General features: G+C 49.9%; 2 protein-coding genes across 3 annotated transcripts in view; one reads left to right on the top strand and one right to left on the bottom strand.

Moving 5' to 3' along the window:
* Window positions 1-14,282: 14,282 nt before the first annotated feature.
* Window positions 14,283-19,470, top strand: ZNHIT3 (zinc finger HIT-type containing 3). Its single transcript, XM_016203523.2, has 5 exons — window positions 14,283-14,390; window positions 14,531-14,562; window positions 16,440-16,520; window positions 17,425-17,508; window positions 18,769-19,470. Exons 1-5 carry the CDS (start codon window positions 14,305-14,307, stop codon window positions 18,948-18,950), a joined length of 465 nt encoding a protein of 154 aa, XP_016059009.1. The 5' UTR covers window positions 14,283-14,304; the 3' UTR covers window positions 18,951-19,470.
* The window catches only part of MYO19 (myosin XIX), a 26,548-nt gene continuing 18,641 nt past the window's right edge, over window positions 19,135-27,041 (bottom strand). For both annotated transcript variants that reach the window (XM_087826248.1, XM_087826250.1), the window contains 7 exons: window positions 26,318-26,388; window positions 24,609-24,712; window positions 23,224-23,390; window positions 22,964-23,093; window positions 21,627-21,712; window positions 20,861-21,163; window positions 19,135-19,936 (listed from right to left, as the gene is read on the bottom strand). In XM_087826248.1, the coding sequence (XP_087682374.1) occupies window positions 19,808-19,936; window positions 20,861-21,163; window positions 21,627-21,712; window positions 22,964-23,093; window positions 23,224-23,390; window positions 24,609-24,712; window positions 26,318-26,388 (990 nt within the window). In that variant the 3' untranslated portion in view covers window positions 19,135-19,807. The remainder of the gene's footprint in view (window positions 19,937-20,860; window positions 21,164-21,626; window positions 21,713-22,963; window positions 23,094-23,223; window positions 23,391-24,608; window positions 24,713-26,317; window positions 26,389-27,041) is intronic.

Below are 27,041 nucleotides of genomic sequence, written 5' to 3'. Positions count from 1 at the left end.
GCGCTGGAGAGAGCCTTGGAGGGATGACGGCGTCCAGGGATGCTCCGCGGTGTTTGTTGAATCCGGTGTTTGTTGGAGGGTGTGCGTCTTCCTCAGGCAGTGGCCGCTGATTCTCTGTCCCGTTTTTCTCTTTCCTCCCAGGCTGCTCCAAACGTAATTTCCAAGCAGATCAAAAACCCTTCTTTCAGCATAGCGTTAAGACGCCCCTACATTACTGTGAGTGTTTATGTGCCGGCCAGAGCAGGGAGGGTTGAGGGGCAGAACTGAGAAATGAACTGCAAAGGGGCTCCATGGGAGAGAAGCCCGTGGGGTCAGAGGGGGGGGCTGGGTCCTGTTGAGCGCCCCTCCACCCCTGTGATGAGATGGGAAGAAAAGTGATGGTGACTGAATGGACCCCTACTTCTTTCATGTGCCATGGTCTTCAGATGAGTTTAGGGAAAGAAAAATTCCCTCGAAGGAGGTCCTAGCATTTGGGGTAGTGGGATGGGGGAGCACAGAGAGGGAGCTGCCTCTGGTCTCAGGAGGGGTGCTGAGCTGCCCCCGCCCCCACCTGCTGCGGTGCCCCTAGTCTCCATGGCTAGAGGCATCACTGCCCTGTACCTTGGGCAGTTTCCCACATGGGGCGCAGGCTTCCATGGGAGTTTGGGAAGTTCAGATTTGGGTGAGGAAGAGGGATGGGGAACCAGGCAGTGGACCTGGGTCCCCTCCATCAACAGGAAGGCCCCTGTTTTCTGTTCTAATCGCTTCCCCATCTGCTGCCAACCTCTCAGCTCCCACCAGCCTTTGAACCTGGGCTAGGGACCTCTGAAAAGGGATTGCCTCCCCAAGAATTACCTGGGTAAAGGGGCTTCCTCCTTGGTGTAGAGTCTTGGCTGACTCCCCTCTGCCTCGGACCTCCTGGCTCAGGATCACACAGCCCAAGGAGCAGCTTTGATCTTATAGAGGCAGGAGGGACCTCATGAGGCGTAGGGCCCTATTGTCTACAGTGCTTTAGACTTTAATCACCAGCTGGGGACTGTTACAGTCAGGGGAGGGATTCCACACCCCAGGGCCTTTTACTGGGGAAGTGGATTTATCTTCACAGGGTTGTAAAATAAATCTTTCAGGACTGGGGACAGGTAGGGGAGGGTTGGAAGAAGCCCATTCCTAGGAATGAAGTCCACTTCAGAGTGTCCCTATGACCCCAGGCCAGCCTCACCCCCCCAACAACTGTCAGGAGAGAGACTTGGAAACCTTTGGTGGGGTTAAGGGGCTATGACCTTCAGATTCACTTCAAAGTCCAATGCATTGGGCCCCCCAGGAGAGAGGAGCAAGGTATAGGGGGTCCTTCTGAGGCTTGGGGCAGGGGAGGAGGTGAAGGGTGGGCATCACTACCCTGTCTGGGTAGCTCAGTTGGTTAGAGCATCCTTCTGACCCCTGCTCTTCCCCTAACTCAGGGATGACCTTGGGTAATTTCCTTACCCCTCTCATTTTGAAATTTCCTCATGTCTAAGGTGGGGATGGTAATCTTTGCCTTTCTGACCTCTGCCAATAAACAGTTATTGGGCTTGCTGTGAGCAAGCCTCTGCCCAGCCCAGACTTTCACAACCAACCTCCCAGTTCCTGGGTGTCACACTGACCCATTGCAAGTACAGAGATGAATCATAGTTCTCATTATCTGGGGATCTGTACTCAGAAGCCCATCCTGGAAAAGGAAGGAGGCACTGGGCAAAGCAAAGGGCTTCGAGGTCAGACAACCCTGGGGTCACTTCTTGTTTCACCCACTTGCTCTGTGATGTCAGCAGAGCCTCAGTTTCCCTTATCTGTAAAATGAAAATCACACTCCTACCTTCCCTGTAGGTTACTGTGAAAATTCAGTGAGCTAAAGCCTGAGGAGGGCTGGTCCAGGCTGGGCACATTGGTACACATGACCATGACCTCTAAGTGGAGGTCCCTTTACCTGGATTAAACCTGACCCTAGGCAGGTGTGGATGTGATATCAGGTGGCAGGGGACACTGGACTAAGCCCAGGGAGGGGCTCTGGCATAATGGCTCTTCCTGGACTCCCAAGACCTGGGGAGGAACAAGGAAGGCTGAAGGGCAAAAGGGAAGCCCCAACTGCATGGGCCCAAAAATACGAGATTCGGATTCAGCCTTTCCTGGGACTCCGATTGGCAGACTGGGGCGGAGGCACCCATCTCAACACTGTGCTCCTGGTGTTCATAGGTGAGAGGAAGACCTAGAACACATCTCTAAACAGAAAACTGTGCCTGTGTTCAGGGGTGAGGTGGGCAGACAGAGTACAGAGCAGATGATTCCAATGGGCTTTGGAATGACACTGCTCCTGGGTTCACATCCCAACCTCCACACTTGCCCTTCACCTCCCTTAGGTCAGTGATCAGGGACATGGGGATAAAGATAGCACCACCCTCCCATGGGTATGGTTAGGACTCAACTAGGTGACGCTAGGTAAAGGGCCTGGTAGAGGGCCAGGCACTTAATAAGTGCTCACTAAACCTCAGCCATAATTACTAGCTGTCGAGGGGCAACAATGGCACATGCCCATGATATTATAGCTCAGGGGAGTGAGTGGCACCTAGCCCAGCAAGTAGGTGAGGAATCCTAGAAAGCTTCCTGGAGGAGGTGAGCTGAGTATTAGAAGACAAAGAAGGGAAATCCAAGCAGAGGAAACAATGGGAAAAGTCATAGAGGTGGCATGGGTGGATAGGAGCACCAAGTGAGAGGCAAGGGTGCTAAGATGAAACTGGAGAGGTATTTGGCACCAGATGGATAGGATTTGTTTGTTGGGATTAGAAGGTTGGACTGATCTTTCCATTGATGAGGGATAGATATCAAGATCCTGATTTGCTGGGCTGGTGTGGCTCAGTGGTTGAGTGTCAACCCATGAACCAGAAGGTTGAGGTTCGATTCCAGGTCAGGACACATGCCAGTGGGGGCGTGCAGGAGGCAGCTGATCAATGACTCTATCATCATTGATGTTTCTATTTCTCTCTCCCTTTCCCTTCCTCTCTCTGAAATCAATAAAAATATATTTTTTTAAAATCCTGATTTTATAGGCCAGGACACATCCTCAGTCAGTGGGCCCTAGAAAGAGACAGGGATCCTCAGCTACTCCTTTGAGTTACAGAAGAGGCCCTGAGACTCAGAGAGGGCAGTGACTCGCCCAAGTTGCGCAGCAAGGAGAGAGCAGAGCAGGCATTTGAACTCTGGTCTTTCCCCCCCCACCATGTCCTTCCCATGCCACCTCATTTCACCCACAACACACACACCTTCCTCCCATTGGGACACCCAGCCTCCATCTCCCCTTGCTTTCTGCAGTCTCCCCTTGTTAGTAGATGAGTAGGTTTACAGAGACTGCAGTTTTCGCATCCATGGATGTCAAGATTAAACCCACATGCAGAACAAGGTTTAACCAACAGCCTCAGCTCCACCCCTCCGCAACCTGCCATATTCTAGCAGAGACAAGAAAGCTCCGTTCCTGCCAGCATCTGTGGAGGCTGCAGCCCCTCTCCCCTCACCTTTGCATCTCCCCTATTTCTCTGATCTGTAGAGAGAATTCTGGAGGAGCAGAAAGGGGGGACAGAGAGAGTGAGAGAGCTGGGATTTGTCATGGGAGGACAGGGGCTTCCTTATTAGCGGGGTTGGCAGGAACTTCTTCCCCTGAACATTTTGAAATAACAGCAGTAACAAGCATGGAATAATCCAGCACTGGAGATGACATATGTTATGTTCCTGCCCTGCAGCGTTCAGGAAAACCCCCCCATGGCTCTCCCTCCCCTCCCCGAGTCTCAGCCACAGGAGCCCAGTTCAGCACAGGAGGAGGCTGAGATCAGACAGCGCTCCCTTGGATTTTCCTTGTGTGTTCACTTGCACTCCGGGTCGCAGTGGAAGCACCTCTGAAGAGCGAGATGAAGGTGGGACCGGGTGGGGAGAAAAAGGGAAGAGCCATCCAGGCGGCCTTGGGGGAGAGGGAACGGTCCCCACCCCATGAGTGCTGTGGCAACAACCTGTGTGTGTGTGTGTGGGGGGGGGGTGTAACTTCTTCTCTGATTATCCAGATAATACCTACTCAATGTAGAATATTTGGAAAGAAGCAGGGGGGGAAAGTCACCGATAACCGTATCTTCTGAAGGCAACCATTTTATAATTTGATCTAGTTTTAAGAAAAAAAATTGTAAGGAAATAATCAACCACCCCACCTTAATTCATCTGTTTAATTTTTCCAGCTTTCTTTTTAGTCTTTATCTATATGCAAAACACTATTGAATAGCCCTTGGACACGGACAATAGTGTGGTGAAGGCCTGGGGGGGGGCAGTGTGGAGGGGGTCAATGGGGGGGAAGAAAGGGGGATATCTGTAATACTTTAAACAATAAAGATAAATTAAAAAAAAACACAACACACCGCACTATTGACATAGTAAACAACTTGGTGTTCTGCTTTTTAACCACATTTTACTGTAAACATGAGTCCTGTTACCTCACAGCTTTCACAAATGTCACCTTGCGGCTCCACGGTGTACCCAGTGTTAAGAAACAAAGTTGAAACAAACAAACAAAAAAAACAGAAACAAAATTCACCTGAGTAAATTTGAAGATCTAATGGGCTTTATTAAGCAATTCATGAACTAAACTTTAAAAAAAAACACCAACCCTCCCCCACTCCCTCCCTTTGGCAACCATCAGCTTGCTCTCTGTATCTATACAGCTGTTTGTTTGTTTATTTATTTATTTTAGATTCCACATATAAGTGAGATCGTATGGAATTTGTCTTTGACTTATTTCACTTAGCATAATACGCTCTAGGTCCATCCATGCTGTCGCAAAGGGCAAGGGTTTTTTTTTACTGCTGAATAATATTCCATTGTATATATTATAAGCTGTTTGTTCTTTCATCTGTTGATGGACATCTAGGTTGCTTCATATCTTGGATTACTAGTAATGCTGGAGTGAACATAGGGGTACATATATCTTTCCAAATTAATGTAATTTTTTTTCTTTTTTCTTTTAAAAATATGTCTTTATTGATTTCAGAGAGAAGAAGGGAGAGGGAGGGAGAGAGAAACATCAGTGATGAAAGAGTCATTGATCGGCTGCCTCCTGCCCACCCTCCAACCCGGGCATGTGTCCTGATCGGGAATCAAACCTCGATCTCCTGGATCCTAGGTCGATGCTCAACTGCTGAGCCACACCAGACAGGCTATCCAGTTATTTAGATTGTTGAATTTTGGGGGGATATAATTGCATAGTATCCTTTAATGCTTTTAAAAATTTTATTTCTGTGCTGTCTGTTGTAACTTCTTTTTCATTATGATTTTAAATGAAATCTCTTCTTTCATGATGAATTTGGCTAAAGGTTTACCTATTTTATTTATCTTTTCAAAGAACCAGCTTTTAGTTTTACTGATATTTTCTATTGTTTTTTTAGATACCTATTTTGTTTATTTTTGCTCCGATCTTAAGTATTTCCTTCCTCCTGTTTACATTGGGTTTTGTTTGTTCTTTTTCTGATTCCTTTAGGTGTAGTTAGGTCATTTGGGATTTTTCTTGTTTCTTAAGGGAGGCCTATATAGCACTGAACTTCCCTCTTAGAACTGCTTTTGCTGCATCCTGTACATTTTGAAAACTTGTGTTTTCATTTTCATTCATTCAAGACAGTTTTTCGGTTCTTGTTTGATTTCCACTTTGATCCATTGGTGGTTTAGTAGCATGTTGTTTAGTCTCCACATTTTCATGTTTTTTCATGCTGTTATAATAGAAAAGGATGCTTGATAGGATTTCCATCTGCTTGAATTTATTGAGGCTAGTTTTGTGGCCTAAATCAGGTGTGTTAAGTAAATGACTTTGAAGATCTAATTGTCTTTATTAAGTAATTTATTGATTGGACAGCATCCCATCTAACAACTAGAAAGGTACTCTGAGGGGCTGTACAAAATGGAAGGTTTTTGTAGGAAGAAGGATAGGGCAAGGGAGCTATTAACAAAATAAAAGAGGATTATTTTGGGGCCAGGACTTTTTTTTTTTTTTTTTGGTTGGGGAGAGCCTTACTGGTGCTTGACCAGAAAATTCCAGACTAGTTGATTAATATTACATTCCTGTGAGACGTTGAAACTGCACTTAGATCAGGTATTACATCTAAGTTTGGTTATAATGGGCATTATAACCCATTGATGGCATTTTGGGCCTGTGATTTTCTCTTTAGGAGGCATTCTCCCATCTAGCGAGTAGAAAGGAAGGCACTCCAATGAGTTGTACAGTGTGGAAGGTTTTTGTAAGCAGAAAGAGGTGGGACTAAGTTAAGAGTGGATTATTTCAGGTAGGAGGCTTATGCAGATTATCTCACAAGTGTCTGATCAGGAAATTCCAGGGTGATTGGTTTAAAATTCTACTCCTGGAAGAGGCTGAAACTGAATTAGGTTAGTTATTAAGTTTTGGTTTAATGATATGGCTTTGCAAAAGTGACTGCATTTGTCCCACTTCCTCCCTCCCTCCCTCCCTCCCTCCCTCCCTCCCTCCCTCCCTCCCTCCCTCCCTCCCTCCCTCCCTCTTTCTCTCTTTCTCTCTTTCTCTCTTTCTCTCTCTTCTCTCTTTCTCTCTTTCTCTCTTTCTCTCTTTCTCTCTTTCTCTCTTTCTTTCTTTCTTTCTTTCTTTCTTTCTTTCTTTCTTTCTTTCTTTCTTTCTTTCTTTCTTTCTTTCTTTCTTTCTTTCTTTCTTTCTTTTTCTTTCAATTGTGTCATCAGCTTACTTGCCATTGCAAATGACACTGCAGGGAACATCTTCCCAATGGAGGGGCAGGGCCACAGGCTGGGGAAGGAAACTGGGGTCCCAGCTTCTCTTCCCAGCTCCTTACTGAACAGAACTACCATTAGTTCATGGAAATTGTTTGGAGGTGGGGTAAGGCTTAAGGCAAAAGATTTGTGAGCCCCCCCCTCCCCCAGGGATCCTCAGAGGCCAGTTGGAGAATCTGAACCTGGAGTTCTAACTCTTTGATCTCTGATGTCCCTGTAAAACAGGGAATGTGGGGTGGGGGGAGTAAGGGGGGTGTTTCTGTGTAGATTTGCAGGGTAGAGATGTCACTGGAAGGGGACCGGCTGGGAGTGGGTCTCCTCAGGCCTGCTGGTAGTGTGTGGATCCTTGACTTTATGCAGGAAAGACTTCATAATAGGAGTCCAGGTGATTTTGAGGGTACATTTATGAAAGCTGGGAACAGTGAAACAAGGAGTTGCTTAAGATATAAGAAGCAACAGGAGAGCCCAGCCGGGCGTGGCTCAGCGGTTGAGCATCAACCTAAGATCCAGGAGATCGGGGTTCGATTCCCGGTCAGGGCACATGCCCGGGTTGCGGGCTGCAGCCGATCAATGACTTTCTCATCATTGATGTTTCTGTCTCCCTCCCTCTCACTTCCTCTCTCTGAAATCAATAAAGATATATTTAAAAAAAAAAAAGCAACAGGAGAGAGCCTAGGTGGTGGTGCCCTTCTTTGGCTCTCTAGAAACGTCACAGGAAAGAAGTGAGCCACAGTGGGGCTGGTGTCAGAGAAAAGGGGGCCTTGGAGACAGGTTCAGGGATAACCCTGGAATGAGCCGATGCTGCCCTTTGCTCCCTTGGTTGCAAGTCTCATGGGGACTTTTAGAGTTTAGGAGAAAAAAGTAAAGCTGCATACCTGAGAGGGAAGAAAGATATGAGTGTGCTCCAGAGAGAGATCTTTGCCTTTTAAAAAAATTTTAAAATATCTTTATTGATTTCAGAGAGAGGGAGATAGAAACATCAATGATGAGAGAGTTGTCATTGATCAGCTGCCTCCTGCACACCCCCAACTGGAGATGGAGCCCGCAACCCGGGGATGTGCCCTAACCCGGAATCGAACCGCCGTCTCCTAGATCCTTGGCCCATGCTGCACCTCTGAGCCACACCCGGCCGGGCTAGATCTTTGTCTTGAGGGTTCTTATTTGTTTTCTAAAGGCGGGGATTTTAGGGAAGGTCTTAGGGGAGAATCTCAATAGAATGTTCATAAGCTTTAAGCCAAGTGCCAAAATGAGATTTATTCCCCTGATTTAATCTGTCCTTGGGTGTGGTTGGCAAGGGGCACTAGTTGTTATCTGTTATCTGTTTCCCTGAGTGGGGTGATTTAAGCTATCTTCTGGTTGGAGAGGAGAAGCGCAAACCATTTACCCTTAGCTTGCCTGCTTAAGGAAGATAAGATTTTGTGATTTACTAGATGGCAGTAAACTGCTTGTCCTTTTAATTATGTTTCAGTTTTCCTATTCCGCTTGTCCTGGCTCAGTGACCTTGTCTGGAGAGGGTGTGAGACAAACGAGTGCCTGTGGGGACCTCCTCCCAGGATTGTATTTGCACAATGGCGCCCTCTGCTGTCCCTGCTTTCCCAGCGGCTCAGGACCTTAGAGTTTGGAAGTTCTTCCCCCTGCCAGTCCTTACTCAGTGTTTCAGTTGTGGGGAAGGCATCACTTACTGATAATAAAATAGCATTCAGAGAATAGAAAAACAACTCTCTAGGTCCACTCCATACCTGATACCAAGAACTGTAGCTCATTGCCAGAGACGTTCCACTATGACTACCACATGCAACCTCTTTTAAGACCTGAACTGTCTCATAGATATCAGAGGGGAAATGGAGACAAGCAACTGAGAATGTGTCAGAAAATCCTCTCATGACCCCACCATACCTACCTCTTCCAGGTGTGACCGTGGCTCCCCCATGCCCTGGGGAAGGATGGAGATGTCAGAGCTGCAGGAAGAAGCTGAGGTTTAGCAGGGCTGCGTAGATAGCTCGCTTCCTGCTTCTGTAGGTCCTGTGCGATGGCGAGATCAATCTGCCCTGCCTCTTCCCTTATTCTGGCAAACCAGGAGGTGGGGGGCAGTGGCTCTGCCATAGTAAGTAACCCCCGAAGTTAACCTGAAATGTAGTTAAAGCCTAATAAGACCTGTATGGGATAGGGTGGGCGTCCTGGCTGTGGAAATCATGCAGTCTCCATTAGCACCAGCTCCTTGGTGAATGACGTGGAGAACAAGGGACAGGAAGGAGGATGTTGGAGTGAGCTGAACACCAGAAGTTGATCTGTGGGATTTAGTGACATTCCCATGCCTTCTCAGGCCCTCTGTCTTCCCATCTGCCTAATGGACTTGCTAATATCCACTTTGCCATTTGGGGCCACTGTGATGCCCAGGGTGACACTAGTTATTAATCTATTGCCATGGGGACCACAGTATGGGGCTCATGTGTTGGGGTGGGGTGGGGTTCGACCTTTTCATCTGGCAGTGGACCGTCCACTACTGCCCCACACAGGTGTGTTTCTTCAACAGGCTGAGCAGTACTGCCCATCTTCAGGCACCCTGGGTAAGGAGAGGGGACAGGCTTCAAGAGTCAAGCAACATGATTCCCTGTGCACCCTTTTGCCTCCACTGGTACCTCATCTCTCTCCCAGTCTGAACTGGGGTTGGACTGATGCTAAGGAGGTACGACTGCGCCCTGAGCTGCCATGATGGTCACCTGTGGAGTTCTGGGGTGAGCCAGGACATGGTAGGTCCAGTGTGGGCTTGGTTCTTGGCACCAGTGTAGCCACCTGGCTGCTCCTTCTGGTGTCCCACCAGCCCCTCTTTTCTGGACTAGTTTCTGCCCCAGGGGCTTTACCTAACTTCTTCATGCTGCCCAACATCACTGCCATCACGATTATGATCAACTCACTGGGCATCCGTGTCATTTACTCCTTCAAAGGCAAGATTCTAGACTCCAAGTTGCAGAGCCCTTCCCTGGGGACACCTGATCTCCCCTGCCTGCCTGGATGTGGGGGGGGGGCAGTTGTGGGCATCTATGAAAATTGGGGGGCATCCAGAGTGGAGAGAGAGGCATCTTTACTGCAAGGAATGTGTATGGGAGGAGTCCCAGGGATTGTTTCAACGCCCCCTTCAGGAAGCCTGCTAGTTTGGATGCAGGTGGGAAGAATTGAGTTCCTGGAAAGTGAGTGGGCCTTCCCCAGTTTTCCCACACAACTCATAGGACAAGTCTGGAGGGGGCAGTGGAGATGCTCCTAGTGAGTGAATGTCTAGAGCTTCCAGAATGGAGCACAGGAATCGAGTACTGCCCACTCCCCTGAGCCCTGTGGCCCCTGGACAGACACTGGCATTCCCTGGGCCTCTTCAGGAAAGGTCAGATCTCCGGGGCAGTTCCAGTTTAAACCTGCTGAGGCAGACAAGCATCTTTAAGGATTCATAGGCCAGTCTGGACGATGCTCGGGTTAGGAATGGCCGCTGCAGGCGAGGACTGCTCTGTCCTCTGGCGGCAGGGCCCAGGGCGCTTCAGCACCACGGGCTGGACAGCGCCCTGGGCGGGCGGGCGCTCCTCACCTGCCTCAGCCGGAACGACTCAGGGTGGCAGGGGTTTCTGACGGGGCAAAGAAGGGTAGGCTTTTAGAGACAGCTGTGATTTGTGGTCCTGAGAGGGCGAGCGCACGTGGCGTGAAAATCCTTAACAGTTTGGGATCCCCTCTGGGGCCGAGATGAGGTGCAGGGCTGTGTTAAAGTGAGACTTGGTCTCTATGTAACGCCCCATCTCCTGATTCTGGCCTCTCAAGACGGGTCGCAACCCGCCCAGGACCTCTTGCGCTGGGTCTGCCTAGCTTGGCGACCCTCATTCTGGGCCCCAGTCCCTTGGTGCAGAGGTCACTGGCAGGTCACTGGTTTCTGCCCTGCTCAGTCTCCCCACCGCCACCCCCAGGAAGGGCACAGATCTGCTTCTCCCTGTGGCCCCAACACCTGCCCAGTGCTGGGCACACAGTAAAAGCAGCTCCATAACTATTTGTCAGGGGATGAGCCTTGTCTTTCTTTTCTCAGCAAGGCAAGAATCGCCTGGGCTGGAAAGCAGGGCAGGAGGGCAGGTTCCTGCTCAAATCAAGGCTGATGGTGTTGAGAGGCATTTGTCACATGACCCAGCCTGCGGTGCAGACCTGCCTTTGGCCAGGGTAGACAATGTTAAACTTTAAGCCTTGAGAATAATCCTCTTTGGCTTAAATCTCTGCCCTCTAGACCCACTGGGGCAATGTGCTCTCCTCCATGGCTCTCTGGGCTAATACTGTGTCTTCCAGGACCACTAGGGTGGTAGTGTCATCTCCAGAGCTCAGGAGATAGTGGCTCTCTGCCTGTGCCCTGTGACACCTCTGGGCTTGGCTGTGTGTGTGTGTGTGCATGGGAGGGTGGCACCCCTGAGGCATGGGTGGGGGCATTCTGATCCACCGAACCAGAGAGGCAGCCATACCTTTTGTAACTGTGTGTCCTGAGGGAACTTGTGCTCTGGGCCTGTGGTGGGAGTGGCATCCCTGAGGATCTCTGAATAGCTTTTGGGGTCATTCTTCCCCTATGTCTTGAAGAATAGTGCCTGGCTTCTCCTGAGATGGCAGATCCATACTAATCTGATTGAATGGTCACTTGGCCACACCACTAGTATTTTCATTTTTTGCAATATGGATAGGCTGAGAATCTTTAAGTCATGATTCCTTTTTGCTTAGAAGCTTTAATTTTTGCTTCTCTTTTAAGAATTCTGCCAGGGAGTGTGGGGCCATGGTCCCTGGAGAACTGCCCCTGGACAGCCAGTTGCATTTGGAGCCCTTGCTCGTGTCAGCCTTGTTTTGTCGAGGAGACGCTTCTGCCCATCGGTCGCCTGCTTCCTCACCGCGCTTTCGACTCTGCTTCTCCCCACTCGGTGATGTGGGTTCGAGGTGCGGCCCGGCGTCTGAACTTACGCCTGCCTGCCAGGTGAGACAGCCTCGTCTTCCGCCCAAGGCCGCGCACAGCGCTGTCATCGCCCCCCGGAGCGCCCTCTGGCGGCGATGCGCGCCGGGCCGAGCGTCTCTGTCTTTGGAGGTAGCCCCAGGCTCCGGCCGCCTGGAATGTGCTGGACAGCGCCGGCCGGGCGTCGGACTCTGAAAACACTGCATGTTCGACAACTGCACAGTCTGACCCCAAGGAGGCGCGAGACAGCAGCTAGGATGGGCATGGTGGGGGTCCAGGGAGAGCCAGGGTGCCGCCATGGGCGTCTGCATGAGTGTGGACGTCAGTGTGGACGTTGCTGGGGCTCGAATCATACTTGTCATTCTTCAATGAGCTAACCCCCGCCCAGAGGAGTTGGACTGGTCTTCCGTGGCTTCTTGGTGTTCCTCAACCTCATCGCCATCACAGCTGGGCCACCTTCTATCCTAGACATTGGAGCAGGAGGGGTGAGGCTGTCCATGGAAGCTGAGGGTCTCCCAGAGTAGAAGGAGGGCTGTTTTTTTACTACCTAGAAAGTGCGTGGGAGAAATTCCAGGAATTTTTTTCTTCCTGGAGTCACCATCTCTGGACCCGAAGTTAGGGGAGTCAGTGTGGTTTGGATGTGGGTTGGGTGGGGTGGGGCTGAGCCCCTGAAAATTGTGGAGACGCTCTGTGGCCTTAGCCTCCAAACACAACTCACAAGAAAAATCTGGAGAGGGCAGTGGTGATGCCCATAGTGGGCAAATTTCTACCAGTGCTAGACGGGGCACAGGATTCAAGTGTGGCCTGACAAGTCACTCACCTTCTCTGGCCTTCCCAGGTAAGCACGGACCTTCTGATTGAAACCAGCTGGGGGCACAACTGTTGAGAAATACAGGGAACACTGCCGATTTTTGCATCATTGGACTTTGCCCTGGAGTCTGGAGGTAAGGGCAGCTGCATGCTGGAGCAGGTAGGCAGCCAGAGGGGACCTGCCACTTCTGTACTGAAGACTGGACAGCATCCTTGGGACAGTCTGGCAAAGCCAAAGGAGGGATGAATAGTCACTCATGCCCAGCCCCAGCACAGCTCACAGAGGCTGATGGCAGAACCCCGGGGCTTGGGACCTGGGACCTATGTTCATGGGGTCTGAACTAGAAATCCAGGAGAATTACAGAAACTTTTTAGATGTCATTTAAATAACTTTGTAGCGCTTCAGATTACAAACCTTTTTGTACATGGTCCTCTCTGCCTCACAATAGCTAGGGAACCTTGGTCTGAACACCCACTCTAATAGATGACGATAACTAGGGTGAGGATAATGGATTAGGAGAGAGTAACTAATCTCTTCAAGTCACACAGCCAGGGAGGGGTTTGAGCTAAGACTTGAATGGCTGCCTTCGTTGTAGCAGATTCATTCTACAGATGATAGCAGTCACAGGGGGCCCTTGTATTGGGAATCTTAGGGCTGATGGGCCAACAAAAGGGGGAGGCACTTGAAGTGAGGGTAACATATGGCCCTAAGAGGGCACTGCTCATGTGGGGTGGGACCTCTGGTTAGGCTGGGCAATGCCCAGGGCTTCCAGAAGAAGGGGGGCTCCCAATAAAGTGTGACTTTATCTATTCCTAAAGCCTGCGGTGGCACTCAAGGGCCATCAGAGTCCACCCACCTGGACCCAGGAGGCTACGATCCCCACCTTTGGGCCAGAAGTCACCCTTCTCTTCCCTGGCTAATCTGTCCCACCCAGGGCTGGGACTAGGGTGAGGCGAGTGAGGAATCAAGGGTGCAAAAATTAAGGAGGCACACTCTCAGGGACATGCAAGTGCAGGCTAGTGTCAGTATGACCCTAAAACTGAATCTCTTTTCTCCAACTCTCCCTCCTTCCTTCACTCTGAGTCTCTTTTCTCCAACTCTCCCTCCTTCCTTCCCTCTAAGCCTTAAGCTCCCAGAGGCCAGAGAGAGCCTTTGATAATCCCGGGTGTCCCCAGCCCGGCATCTGGTCAGTGAAGCGCTCATAGTTGGATTCAATAAACGTTTGGCAGTGGCCAAGGCTCATCTTTCCTTCCTGTGAGAGAAATGGCCTAGGCTGGGAAGGGCACTGTGTCACGTGATCTAACCGAGGTTTGGCCTGTGGCCGGACTCCTTGTTTACTGGAGGGAAGCAAACGACAAGTAGGGGAAGGACCCAATGCCTGTGCAAGATTCAGAAAGTTCAAGCCAGAAAATGAAGGAAATTTACATGTGGGCAACAGAACTGGAGAGTGACGATGACTTGCTCCAAGTCACACGGCCCCGTAGGGAGAGAGACAGGGCTACTTGACAAGTTCTTCGAAGATGTAACTCAATCCGGGAAAACCCCTGGTGCAGTTACTGGATGCTCATCGAGTATATCGACTTTCTGCTTATCAGGCCTGCAACAGTGAGCAGGATCCATCCATTGCTTTTGACTGCCGGTAAGTGCTGCGCGCTGATTGGTCCCCGCCAAGAGGCGGAGGAACGGGCGTGCGCGTGGGGCCCGCGGCCGGAGAGGCGCGCGCCGTGGGTGGGAGAAAGTCGCCTGAGAGGCCATGGCGTCGCTCAGTGGTAGCACCGTCGTCTGCGCGGTCTGCTTGGAGAAGCCCAAATACCGCTGCCCCACCTGCCGCGTGCCCTAGTAAGCGACGGAGGTCGTCGGGGAGGGGTCCGGGGGCGCCGGGCGCGGGGATGGGGGGCGGGAGCCGGGAGCCTGGCGGGGGCTGCGGGAGGGTCTGCTAGGCCTCGGGCTGAGGTGCCCTGTGGGTTCTGTTGTTACAGCTGCTCCGTGACCTGTTTCCGGAAGCACAGAGGTAAGGCCCCGCGCCCCCGCCTCGGCCCCGGCCCCCCTCCTCGTGCGGGGCAGCTCCTATGTCCCGCCGCCGTCTCCCCCGGGCCTCGTCGTGCCCCGTCCTGCCGGGTCTCCTCTGCCTGTGAATGCCTCACCAGGTTTTGAACAGTCAAAACCCTTCTTCTGCTCTGCCTATTTTCTACGTGCTACCCTTTTTTTCTTTAAAAACAGTCGACCGTCTCTGCCGGAAATGCCAACCCAGCGATTTCACCTTCCATATTCCGACAGAGCCCCTCATCTTTTGGCACAAGTTGCGCTGGCTAAGAACATTCTTTCTTATCTTGTTAGAAACAATGAGATCTGTTTATAAATCAGGATCTACGCCCGTGGCTGTTAATTGTTGGCAGGTTTACATTTTAACTTCCCCCAATCTGGCTCCTCTTCTCAGCCCTCAGGGACCCTTTCCCACGACATCCTGTTTGGTTGACTCAATTGTTAAAGTTCTTCGATAGTTGTTTGCCTCTCCTTTTATCCCCTCTCAGGAGTATGTTTCATGCCTTCCCTCCCACCCCCACCCCCCTGCTATCTGGAGCATTTCAAAAGAAACCTTTAAGCTAAATAGACAGGAAAGAAGTAAAACTTTTTCTGGAAATAGGGTTGGAGAGCTGGGTCCCCCAGAGCACTTCCCTCTCACCCTGCATCCCTGTGAGGCCCCTCTAAGAACCCAATCAGGAGCTCTTATCTGTGCAGCCCTACTGCCAGGGTGAGTTTTCTGAAATGTAAATTTGAGCAATTCACTGCCTTGTTGAAAAGTCCAGTCTCTAGCACAGGTCAGTTTTTTGGTTGTTTTTTTTTCATTGATTTTTGAGAGAGGGGAAGGGAGAGAGAAACATCAATTTGTTGTTCCACTTATGCATTCATTGGTTGGTTGTTTGTATGTGCCCTGACCCGGGATTCAGCCCACAACCTTAGTGTATCAGGAAGGTGCTCTAACCAATGAACTACATGGCCAGGGCAAGTCAGTGGTTCTTAACCTGGTTATTGCTTTCCCTAGGGAGATACCTCATCACAATGTTTTTGTTGTTACGGTAGCTGAGGAGGGGTTAGCGGTACTGCTGTTGATTTTAATAAACATCTTGTGGTGTGTGAGACTATGTTACAGCATTAAAGACCTTCCCACTCTGAACATAATAGCACCCTTACTGAGAGACACCTCTCTTGGGAAGTGAACAGCCCGTGTGTAGCATTCTTTTGCTCCTGCTTTCTCTACTTGTGCCCAGCTACCGATCTGCTGGCATTTGCTCATCACCATCTCTTTGCATCTAACCCTGTTTTAAGGGTCGTGTCTAGCCATAGGCCTTTCCTCTGCCAAAAATGCTCTTTCACCTGGCAGCACCTCCCCCTTCAAGACTCCTCTTGGTCTTGTCTCCCAGCCCTTTCAGGTGACTTAGATCAGCAGACCCTTTGCATCTTTTTAGCTGTCATCCCTAAGACTAAACTCCTCTGGGGTGGACCTGATGACTTTCATCCATGTATGCCCAGTTGCATGTGTACATGCAAATTTGGTGTCTGAGACTCCTGAGAAAACAGTTTGATGTTAATTGAAGTCAGTGTACCGCTTAATTGTAATGAAAGCCCTGTGAGATTAGGCAAGGCAAGGCAAGGATGGATCCGGACAGGTCCTAGGGGTCCATGAGGTCTTCTGCCAGATTCACTGTTGCTTGTTTTCGTTATACTGTCTCTTGACCTGATCTCTCACTTCCTCTACATCCATCTCCACCCCCACCCACATCCCTTACTCCATGTATGTGCTTCCCACCTAGATGCTGGCTTGGTGGGAGGTGCAGCCTTTTCACTAAAATGGAGATGATGTGCTCCTGAAATTTGTGTCTCTTTCAGAGCAGTGCAATCCTGAAACTCGTCCTGCTGAGAAAAAAATAAGATCAGGTGTTACTGCAAAAACACCTGTGGAAAACAAAGGTGGGTTAGTTGATTTCAAACAAACCTAGAAAGGGGTTTTAAATAGAATAAGTGGAAAGAAGAGACTTGGGCTAGGGCAGGAGTCAAGAACTGTGTCTTCATTAGGGAGAAGCAGCTGCCTTAGCCCAGAGCACCAGGTGTGGGGACACATGTTGTCACAGGTGATATAGAGCAGCCTGAAGACATCGTTCAGGACAAGAAAAATAGGAGCAAGAGGCAGAGGGGAGAAAGACCGTAGGTATGGCTTGGGGGTGAGGGAGCCTTTTGTAGTGATGGCTTCAGTCTCCCCCCCATGGGCCTGCCTGGGGCTGTCAGGTCACCTGAGCTGTGCCTAGGTGGGAGGCTGCCTTTGGTCTAGGTTAACTTGCTGCTGCTGGGGCTCCTCACAGCTTACAGTGGTAGTGGGCTGTCATCCCAGCCAGCCAGCCTTAATACCTCCTGGGTGTCATGCAGCATGACAGCTCTGAAAGCAGCCCCTCCTGGTGCCATCAAAGACGTATTGAACATTCACAGCAAGGAGATGGCCCATTTCTGCCCTTGGAGAAACTTCCCTGTTGGGTTCAGGCAATGCCAGCAATTTTTGCCCATGAGGGAATTCACATTAGCAGGTTTTATGGAGCATATCTACTTTATTGGCCTATCATAGGGCTGGAGCCATGGTGAGGAGAGATGGCGTGATAAGAATTGGAAAATTGGCCTCCAAGCCTAATGACTACAGGGAAACACGTAGACTAAGTGTGAACACTAGGATGCATTTGTTAAAGTCAGCAGTTTTTCATTTTCCTTCCCTTTCCTAAAAGAGGAGTCACAAATCCCAGAGAAGAGGTTTTTGCCTAGACCTACTTGGATGCTGTCGTTAAAATCTGGCTTTGTTTAGGAGTTGGTCTTGTTCTGTGTCCCTTAGATGATGACGACGATGCTATAGCTGATTTTCTCAATAGTGATGAGGAGGAGGACAGAGTTGCTTTGCAGAACTTAAAGAACTTAGGTAAGTCTGTGCTGTGCTTACTGAGATACATTCAGTCTGTTGTCTAGAATGTTTATTTACTGATTTTGAGAGAGAGGAAGGGGGGGGAGAGAGAGAAACATTGATTGCTGTTCCACTTATTTATGCATCATTGGTTGCTTCGTGTATGTGCCCTGACCAGGGATCAAACGTGCAACCTTGGCGTTATCAGGACGATGCTCTAGCCAACTGAGCTACCCGGCCAGGGCCAGAATGTGATTTTTAAAGTTATTAAATACTTTAGCATGGCATGCAGAACCCTTCATCCAGCCACACGGTTCTATAAACAACATGAGGACCTCCCAGCCTATCTGCAAGACGGTTGGCCTGGAGTCATACTGGCTTTGTGGGTTGGTAGAATTCTGTTCCTCCTTCAAGGCTTTGTTCAAGTGTCCTGTCCTCGGTTAAACTTTCCTTGACCTTTGACTCTCTCAGAATTAGACACTTTTTCATATTCCCATGGTACCTTGTAATATGCCACTCACTGAGTTTTATGGTAATTTGTTTCACACCAGTCTGCAGGGGAGGGACCTGCATTTATTCCCATATTCCTAGTGCTCCATTTACATCCAGCCATTAATGCAGACTGTGTAATCCCAGGACTTGATTTTTTTAAAGAGAGGTGTGGGTGTTAATAATGCCCAGTATTTTTGTAGGACTTCTCCTGCAGTCCCGTTACCTATATAATTAATGGGCCAGGGTAGTTCCTACAGGTGTTTTCATTCCCATTTCACAGAGTCAGCCTGACAGGTGGTGCTTTGCACCCAGTTCCATGGCTGTGATGAGTTACATTGAGGTTGGAGCTGAGCTGGGGATAGGTGTGAACAGTTCTGTAATCTGTAAAGCACCAGACAGATATTAGAGTCAGTTCACTGTTACTGACCCTGCCTCATGCTGGATCGAGTGCTTGTTTAAGCATCATTCAGAGTATTCGGTGTAACTGTCCTTGCCAACAAGCTAATTCTGTTCTGTTTTTGTGGTAGTGAAATATTTTTTCGTAGCTGAAGTGGCATGAAATTATTTACAAAGATACCAAGTACAGTAATCTGATAGCATTTAACTTGGAAATCATTTGATGTGCTTACCTCACCTTGTTTATGTAAAGCATTGGGGCTAATTTTTGGGTTTCAAGGTTAAGGGGATGCAATATTTATTACATTTGAAGCATTTAGCTTTCAGCCATCTCCACCTGTTCCCCCTTCAACTCAGATTGGTTTTCCTAATTTTTTTCTTATTTTTAAGGTGAGTCTGCAGCATTAAGAAGCTTACTGCTCAATCCACACCTTAGACAGTTGATGGTCAGCCTAGATCAGGGGGATGACAAGGCCAAGCTCATGAGAGCCTGCATGCAGGAGCCCTTGTTTGTGGAGTTTGCTGACTGCTGTTTAAGGATCGTGGAACCCCCCCAGAATGAGGATTCTTAAAATGGACTATCATGCTACTTGCTCCTTCCAGGAGACCAGCTAATGTGAGGCCCTAAGCAAGGGCAGTGATTTCCAGGACGCAGACTGGCTGACATAGGGTAGGTCACTCGAGTCTTCACCTCCATCGCTGTGGGCTTGGGTGTCAAGCAGATGGGGGCAGTCAAGGTAGCACACATTCAGATGGTTGTTTTAAAGTTATTTATTTTTGGTACAGTTAAGGCAGATATCATAAGTGATATAATTTATCAAGTTTCACACTCATTTGAGTGAAAACTTGCTCAGTGTTAATAAAATCAAGAAGTGGTTCTGTGGTATATTACATTGTTTATCATCCTTGGTTCATAATCTAATTGCTTGAAATTAAATAAATCAGCAGTATATTAAATAGTAAGGTTTTATTCCTTTTTAAGGAACTAAACGCAGCATTTCCCCAGCCAGAATTTTGGAGCTGATATCAAGCTGCCTGTTCTGTTTGTGGGGAATTGGTGGGGGGTGCCCATTGTAGTGACAGACAACTCTCAATCTTGTTTGATTGCTGTTGGCTCCACGAAGGTAGTTAAAATGTGAATGCCCTGCTGTTTCTTAATCTTGGTTTGGTAACTGCTAACCCTGACACCTGTCAATGCTTAAGATGGAGGGTGGAGCCCCAGGCCCCAGTGGTGGATTGACCGCTGCAGCCCTGGTTCGCAGGCAGGCTGGAGCTGTCTCTCTCACAGGCCTGGGAATCACTGTGGGAGTAGTTTGGCACCTGTGTGTTGATTAAATGTCTTTGGCAAGGCAGTTGGCAGGAAAAGGAATTGTAGAAACAAAGGCACCACGAATTGCCCAGCCAAGTGAGGATAGAAGGTGAGACGAGATCACACGTGGCCCAGCCTGTGTCTTTCCAGCAGAATCTGATTAAAGCCAGTAACACTGTAGGACGAAGGTTCAGGGCAGATATCAGCATAGCGCAGCGGAGACTTTCTGCAGTGAAACTTGATCGAGCCCTAGGGAGAGAGAGATGCAGCTTAAGTGCAGCTCCCAGGAAAGCCAGGGCCCTAAAGGACCTTACAGAGCAAATGCTAGGAATGCAGGGGAGTGTGGACCAGTAAGTGCTGGCATGGGAGTCACGGCAGTAGCAGGACTGAACTAACCATTTTTTTCTCCTTTTTCAAGAACAGTGGTAAAGTCCAGAGTGGTATTAGAATATAAAAGTTCACATCCCTTCAGTGTGAAACATGAGGGAACAGTAGGAGAGAGCTCTCCCTTCCTAGGATATCACCTGTCTCATCCCTAAGACTGCTTAAAGCTGGAAGATAAAACAGTTAGATTTCTGTTTATACTCTGGCTAGCCTGTGTGTGGTCTTGGGAGATTTTCCCCAGATTCTGGCCTACAGTAATTCTTCTGGTAGGAAAGTCACTGTTTCCTTCCTTCTGCCTTGTTGATGTCTCTTAATCCTTGAGTATTTACCTATTTTATATGCTGGCTGTCTTTTTCCTGTGGCTGCCCTTAATGTAAAAACACAGGGCACTCAGACCAATGACTCACCTGCTTGTCATTTCCTTAGCTGTAAAACCAAGTAACATAATTTGGGGAAAACATGGTAGCAAGTTCAGTGCCACTGGAGGGAATAAGCTGTCATCACAACCCAAGTTTTTTGAAAGCGGGACTAATTAAAAGGCGACGCTGGAACACTTAGAGGCGGTTTCTAAAAGGTGATGAAAAGGGTGTGGAAAAGTGTGAGTTGTAACTGCAGCCAGTTGGGAAGCTTAGGCTCTGGTTCCCCAGCAGGGTTAGGACAGCTTTGGTCCTAGCCTTGGTCCTGCTCCTGCTGTGGATTCCTAGGCCTTGCCTCCTGCCCTTTACAGTGAGATGTGAGGGACTCAGAGCTGTTGTGGACAGGACTACCACCCACCCCATCACAGCTTACCTGAGGCAGCGCTCGGATGGATGTGACACCATCTTGCTCTTGTGCTGTCTGGACGGTGTGGCTACTGGGGCTGCTGGTGGGGAGCTGGAGACAGGCCCAGACCACCAGTTTCCTCTGAAAGCCGCCTGCACCCACGGCCGCGTTGGCCAGGACCAGTCCCAGGGGCCAGAGGCGGATTATTGCCCCCAGGAGCCATGTCTGTGCCTGGGGCAGCGGGAAGGAGCTTGGGGAGCGAGGGGCTTGAGACAAGTGTTTTTCTTCCACACCATCCAGTTCTTTAGAAGCAAGGAAGGCCATTCTGATCTTAGAAAGAGAACACCACTTTATAGCTTTTATCAGCTCTTAATGGAAAATAGAAACCAAAACTATCCTTAATAAGTCAGCTTAACAAGGTGAAATAAGGGCACCTGGCTGTGAACAGCAGGATGCCTTCAACCAGACTGGCTGTGTGTGGCAGAACTTTAGACCCAAGGCAGTTGGGTTTAGGCCTTATATATGCTACTTTAAAAACTAGCCATATTGAGATCTAATTGATATAAAATCCATCCCTGTAAAGTCTACAGTTCCATGGTGTTTAGCATGTTCCCAGTTGCTTATGCCACTCTTGACCACCACAAGCACCCTGCAGTATAGGTGGGGCGTGCCTATTTTGTGCCTGAAGAATACGAGGCCGCCTATTTTTCAGTGGCACGCCAGCATTCCAACCCAGTCCATTTAGTACTGAAACATCCACTGGCACCCCTGACTCCTAGGGTCGGATACTCACTCGCCACTTGTGCCATGCACGCTTGATGACTGTGGCAGCTGTGTGCAGCCTCAGGATGTGTTTCCGAGTTAACCAGGAACGAATGGCTGAGGGGTTGCCCAGAAACAGGAAAGAGTACAGTGCTCATTACAACAATTGGTAACCTGGCTGTGCAGCAGCACCAGAGCTGCCGTAAAAGTTGGAAATGGGTATTTTTTAGTCGGTGGCTATCTTGTACACTCCTTAAGGTAAGGTACTAAAGTCATTACATGAATCAAAATTGGCCTTCACACGGCCCACAGACTTGGGAGTGCCTATACCTTGAAGGGACAGTTGGGAGCACGGTCACCTCCCACCTCAGGCTCAGTCTGGGACAGTTCCCAGGGAATCAGAGGGGTCTGAATTGCCTGGATCTTTTAGAATTAGTTCTATTTTTTGGAAACCGTTCAGTTTAAGTTGCTTGCTTGATGAATCCATGAATGCCACCACCAGACACCCACATGCTGGTAAAGGTAATAACTACTGGCTGGTGGACTGATCATGATACTTTCTTCTTGAAATTTCGGCATTTTTGATTCGTTTTGGTAAAATAATATTCAGAGAAAGGACTATACCATTAAATAGGAATACATTTGGATTCTAGAAAACTAAAATGTTTAAAGACATATAAAAGTCAGCTGTTATCAGATTTTCCTTTTTCATGCTAATACAGACGTGCACCTTATGAAAGTGGCGTCACTCTTGTGCAGTTTGGCACCAAGGTTTGAACATAATATTGGAAGTGGTTTTCCGTTAAATTTAAACAACCTTTAAAAAGCCTTCTTAGCTGCGTCATAAGGATGGCCCATAACATAGCCATGATTCTTCCACTCAAATATTTGGATGGTTTCTAGTATTTTTATTTTAAAAAATGAGACTGCAGCGAATATGGTTCATACATTTCTTCCTTTGATGAACCAAAATCTTGTCAGGTTTTACCTTAAGCTCATTAAAAGCCCTGGAGCCAGGCAGGTAATGATTTGAGTTGTCATGAAGGGAAAGAAAGATGGTACAAATAGCTACCTAGGTCTTGGAAAGGGGAATTAAAAACAAGTTTTTAGCTTCCACTACCTATAAAGCACCCTTATTTGTGGTGTGACCTGATTTCCACTGAACTGGAGAGATGCTCTGGGTGAGGTGGTGAATCCCAGTGCACCATGGGACATGCCACCAACACCTAAAGGCTGGGACACTCAGCTTTGGTACATGAGGACTCAAAGAGCAGCATTTCAAAGGAACAGATATGTGGGTCTGCAATCGCTCACAGCAGCTGCACTTAAGCCTGGAATGAGGCTATGTGCCCAGGGCCCCAGTCCTACCTGCCTGGATGAGCACAGCAGCCCGCCTCTGCCTCTCCTGCTTGCGGTGCTGGTGTCGCCTCCAGCCCCCCTGGATGCAGCGGGCACACTGCTCCAGCACGTGGGCACGCCCATGTTCCAGGAGCTCCAGCTGGGAGAAGGGGCATCCACTGAGGTCCTCTGTCAACCTACCCCCTGCCCCAAGGAGGACCCAGGCCCTATCCTGCTGAGAGCATATAGTTGGTTCTGTAACCTCTGCTCCTCAGCTAAAACCAGCTTACCGTGGAGTCAGTCATGAACACCTTGGTCCTGCCACAGTGCACTGGGGCTGGCATGGCCTCAGCTGGGTCACCAGGTGTGGCTGCTGCCTGAGTTAGAGTGGGCAGAGTACGGAGGATGTCTTGGAGCAGAGGCTGCAGCGTGGCCTCTTCAGCTTGCGGATTCCATTCTAAGGGGTGGAAGACAGGTCCCATCAGTGCTTCATCATCCACGTACTCCTGTGGCCTTATGAAACTGGTTCTGGTCTCCCCCACATTTTACAGGCTTCTTTTCTGTTCTTGCCTCTAGCCATTTCTACCTTTTTTGGGGGGGAGACCAGGGCAGCCCCTCTATTGTCCCTCAGGCCCCTGGCTGTTCTGAGGAGTCTTGGAATCCCACTGTAGCTGTGCCCTGGACCAGCCTGCAGCCTCTACTCCTGTGGGTCCCCTTGGGCAGGTAGCAAAGGCACTTGGTGCCTGGACTCCAACCTGGAATCCCACACTGTTCAGCCAGTGTTTGTTTGCAGCCCCAAACATGCTGAGGGCCAAACAGGGCAGCTGGGCCACCCCCTCTACCCCGACACCTCACTCCCTGACATGGAACAGAAAAGGAACAAATCCCAGGCCTGTGTAGGCCCAGCGGGTCCCCCTGCCAGCCTCCTGCAACATTGGGCTGACTCCGGCAGAGGGAGGGTTTACCTGAGGGCTCTGACCACCTTTAGCTGCCCAGTGCCTCTCTGGAGACAGAGGCTGCCAAAGAAGACGCAAGACGCCACAGACGAAAAACGGCAGCGAAATCAACCAGGGGCCAGGGGACTTGGGCAAGAGACAGAGCAGTAGAGCAGACCGTGGAGAGAGGAGAAAGAGAGGTGGGGAGAAAGGTGAAAGGAAAGTGACAAACTGCCCAAGACAGGAGAAAAAGAATTGTCCCAACTGGGTTTGGTGGGCCCCAGGGTAAGGCTGTGTGGTTGGGGTGAGCAGCTGCTGCTGGGCTGGGGTCCTACTGGGTGGAAGCCTCACACCCCATATGTGGCCTCTTTTCCTCCACCTGTGCCGGGGTCACAGCCTCAGTGATAGCCACATTCCCACAAACCCCAAATTGGGGCCACAGGCTAGAACTTTCCCTTGAGATCAAGCTTTGCTGAGTGCCCTGGCTGGCTACTCCTGCCAAATTAACAGCCATGGCCTGCCATGTGGCCTCCACAGTGGTCTCCAGGAAGCATGAGGCTGACATGACTACCTTCTTCCCTGGAAGTGCCCCCCATCTACCCAGAGAATAAAGTCCAGCTTCCGTGACTGGGCCCCACCTGTCACCCCAGCCTCACCTCCCACCACTCTCTGCCCTTATGAGCAAACAAGGAGTTTGGTAGACTGGTTGAACAAATGACTAACAGATGGGCCCCACTCACCTGAGCGCCCTTCGTTAGGAGACCGGCTCTGGGTGCCAGAGGTTGTACGAGGACAGAGCCTCCTAAGTAATGCATATCGTTCCACAAAGTTCTGGTGAGAGACCCTGGAAGCCAAAGTGGGTGGAAGAAGGGAGTGAAGTGACTTCATCCGTGGTCACAGCACTCGGGGTGCAACAGGAGTTAATGTATTTAATCTGCCTAACAACCCAGTGAGGTGCTGCCCTGACTGCCCACTGCATGGACGAGGTTGAAGCTCTGGAGAGATTACTAGGGTCACTCAGCAGGAAGCCCACAGAGACCATTTTAAATAGTCTGCTCTTCCCATGCCCCTTCAGTAGGACTTGCTGCCTGCCTTCTTCCAAAGGGCATGCAGGCCTCCCCTGGACAACTGGACATCCCACTCCTACCTCGCACCAGTGCCTGGCTGTGTCTCCTGCCCGTCTCTGACCCACAGCCTCCTCCACTTGTCCTGATTTCTCTGCTCCCCTTTATGGCAGCCTCTCTAAACAGCTGGTGACATTGGATATCTGCACTTCCTCTGAGTTTGGCTTCTGTCCCCAACATTGCACCAATGTGGCTCTTGTCACAGCCTTCACCAAACACGCTGCCACTAACCCCTGTGGTCGGTGGCATGATCCTGGCTTCCTCCTTCCAAGTTATTGTTGCTCGTTTCTGATCATCCTCCCTCTCAAAACGTAAGCATTCCTCAGGGATGGCCCTGACCTCTCCTCTTCACCCTGGGATTTCCTCCTTGTTCTTAGAGCTCTGCTGAGTGCAAGCCTGTCTCACATTTCAAACCTGACCCTCCCTCCCTGCAAGCTGGGCCTTCCTCACACCATCCTGCCTTGGGGAACTGTCCCCCGATTCATCCATTTGCCTCAGACGGAAGCCTGGAAGTTGACTACTCCCCTGCCCAATACCCTACGGTCAGTCACTCCACAGTCCTCTCCCTGTCACAAGCTGTACTCCAATTTTACCCACTTCTCTCGTTTTCACTGCTGCCACCCCCATCGGGGACGCCATCTCACCTGTACACCTATGACAGCCTTTCACTCATCTCCCTTCTCTCCTGACCCTACATCCAACTTCCACATGGCAGCCGTGGGATATGAATGAGGTCCCAGAGGCTTCCACAGCCCTTCTCGAAGTCCTTGCCTGGCCTGCAAGGCCCTTCAGGCCTGGCTCCTGCCCCTCCCTCCCCCCTCCCAGTTCTCTGTGCTCCAGTCACTTTAGCATCTCAGTTCCTAAACTGTCCCCTCAGTCTGGAATGCCCTCCTCCCCCACACCCAACATCTTCCTAGGCTGGTCCTTTCCTTCCCATAGGCTGAGCTGCCCAGAGGGCCCCTGCTTGACCAGCCCAAGGATCCCCTTCCCCATTAGTTTACCTAATAGCAATTTTTGTTTCTTTCCTAGAACTGATTAACTTTATACTTCCTGTTTCCACAGGAATATGCCCCAAGAGGGCAGACTCAACCTTCCTATTCACTGATATATACCAGAAACAGTGCCTTGTCGAAAATAGTGCACAGAAAGTGAGTGGATCAATGATGAGCGTAGCCCCTTGAGTTCCAGGCTGACACCCGGAGACCTGCCTCTTTTTCTTCATCTCTGTATCCCAATCTGGGCTGGGCAGGCTCCTCTTGGCTGAGTCTCAAGCTCCGCCCTGTCACTGCCCCTGCCCCTACCGCTGCCGTGATTGGCCCACTCACCGGATGGGGAAACCAGCAGCACTGATATGGATGGTCTCCACGAGACCACAGGCCTCCAGCTGGGTCAGGACCTGCAAGGGTAGGGGGAGAGGGTAGCACCTGCAGCAAGGGGCCAGCAGGCCAGAGATGGCACTCCTGCGGCCAGCGTGAACCTGCAGGGTCTCCTGAGGCTCTGCTGATGGAGGTATACTCTCTGGGGCAGTGAGGAATTAACAGATACCTTCCTGCCAGAAAGGGTCCTGGGGACCCCAGGTCCCCTGTGTACTGCATGGTTTCTGATACAGCTGAGGAAGCTGCTGACAGAGGCGCTCTGCCTTGCACGCAGCCCAACCCCATTTGTTTTTTATTTTATTTTTGGTAGGCAATCAAGTGAGTCACAGCTGAGGTGCACAGGAGGTTATATTGTGAAGAGCCTTCTGGGACCTGAACCAAGGTCTTTACCATAGAGCAATAAACCTTGTCTATAAACCCTAAGGTCATATCTACCAGCTGACTATGGGACACTCTCCCCCATGGTTCAATATCACACCTCATCCACATCCCTCCCCCGGTACCCAGAGCAAAGGGCAACTGCTGGCCACAGAGAGCTCTATGCAAATTAAAACACCAATCTAGATTGTAAGCTAAGACAGACTTGCAGCTAATTACAAAAACACCCATGCCTCTGGACAGCTTGTTTCTCCTTGGGGTACGTGGCTGGATGAGAAGAGAGCAAGAGGCACCG

This window comes from Miniopterus natalensis, chromosome 17, assembly GCF_054644295.1.
Source record: "Miniopterus natalensis isolate mMinNat1 chromosome 17, mMinNat1.hap1, whole genome shotgun sequence".
NCBI lineage: Eukaryota > Metazoa > Chordata > Mammalia > Chiroptera > Miniopteridae > Miniopterus > Miniopterus natalensis.
Note: the sequence above shows the minus strand (reverse complement) of the source record. Positions and strands in the feature narration are given on the sequence as shown.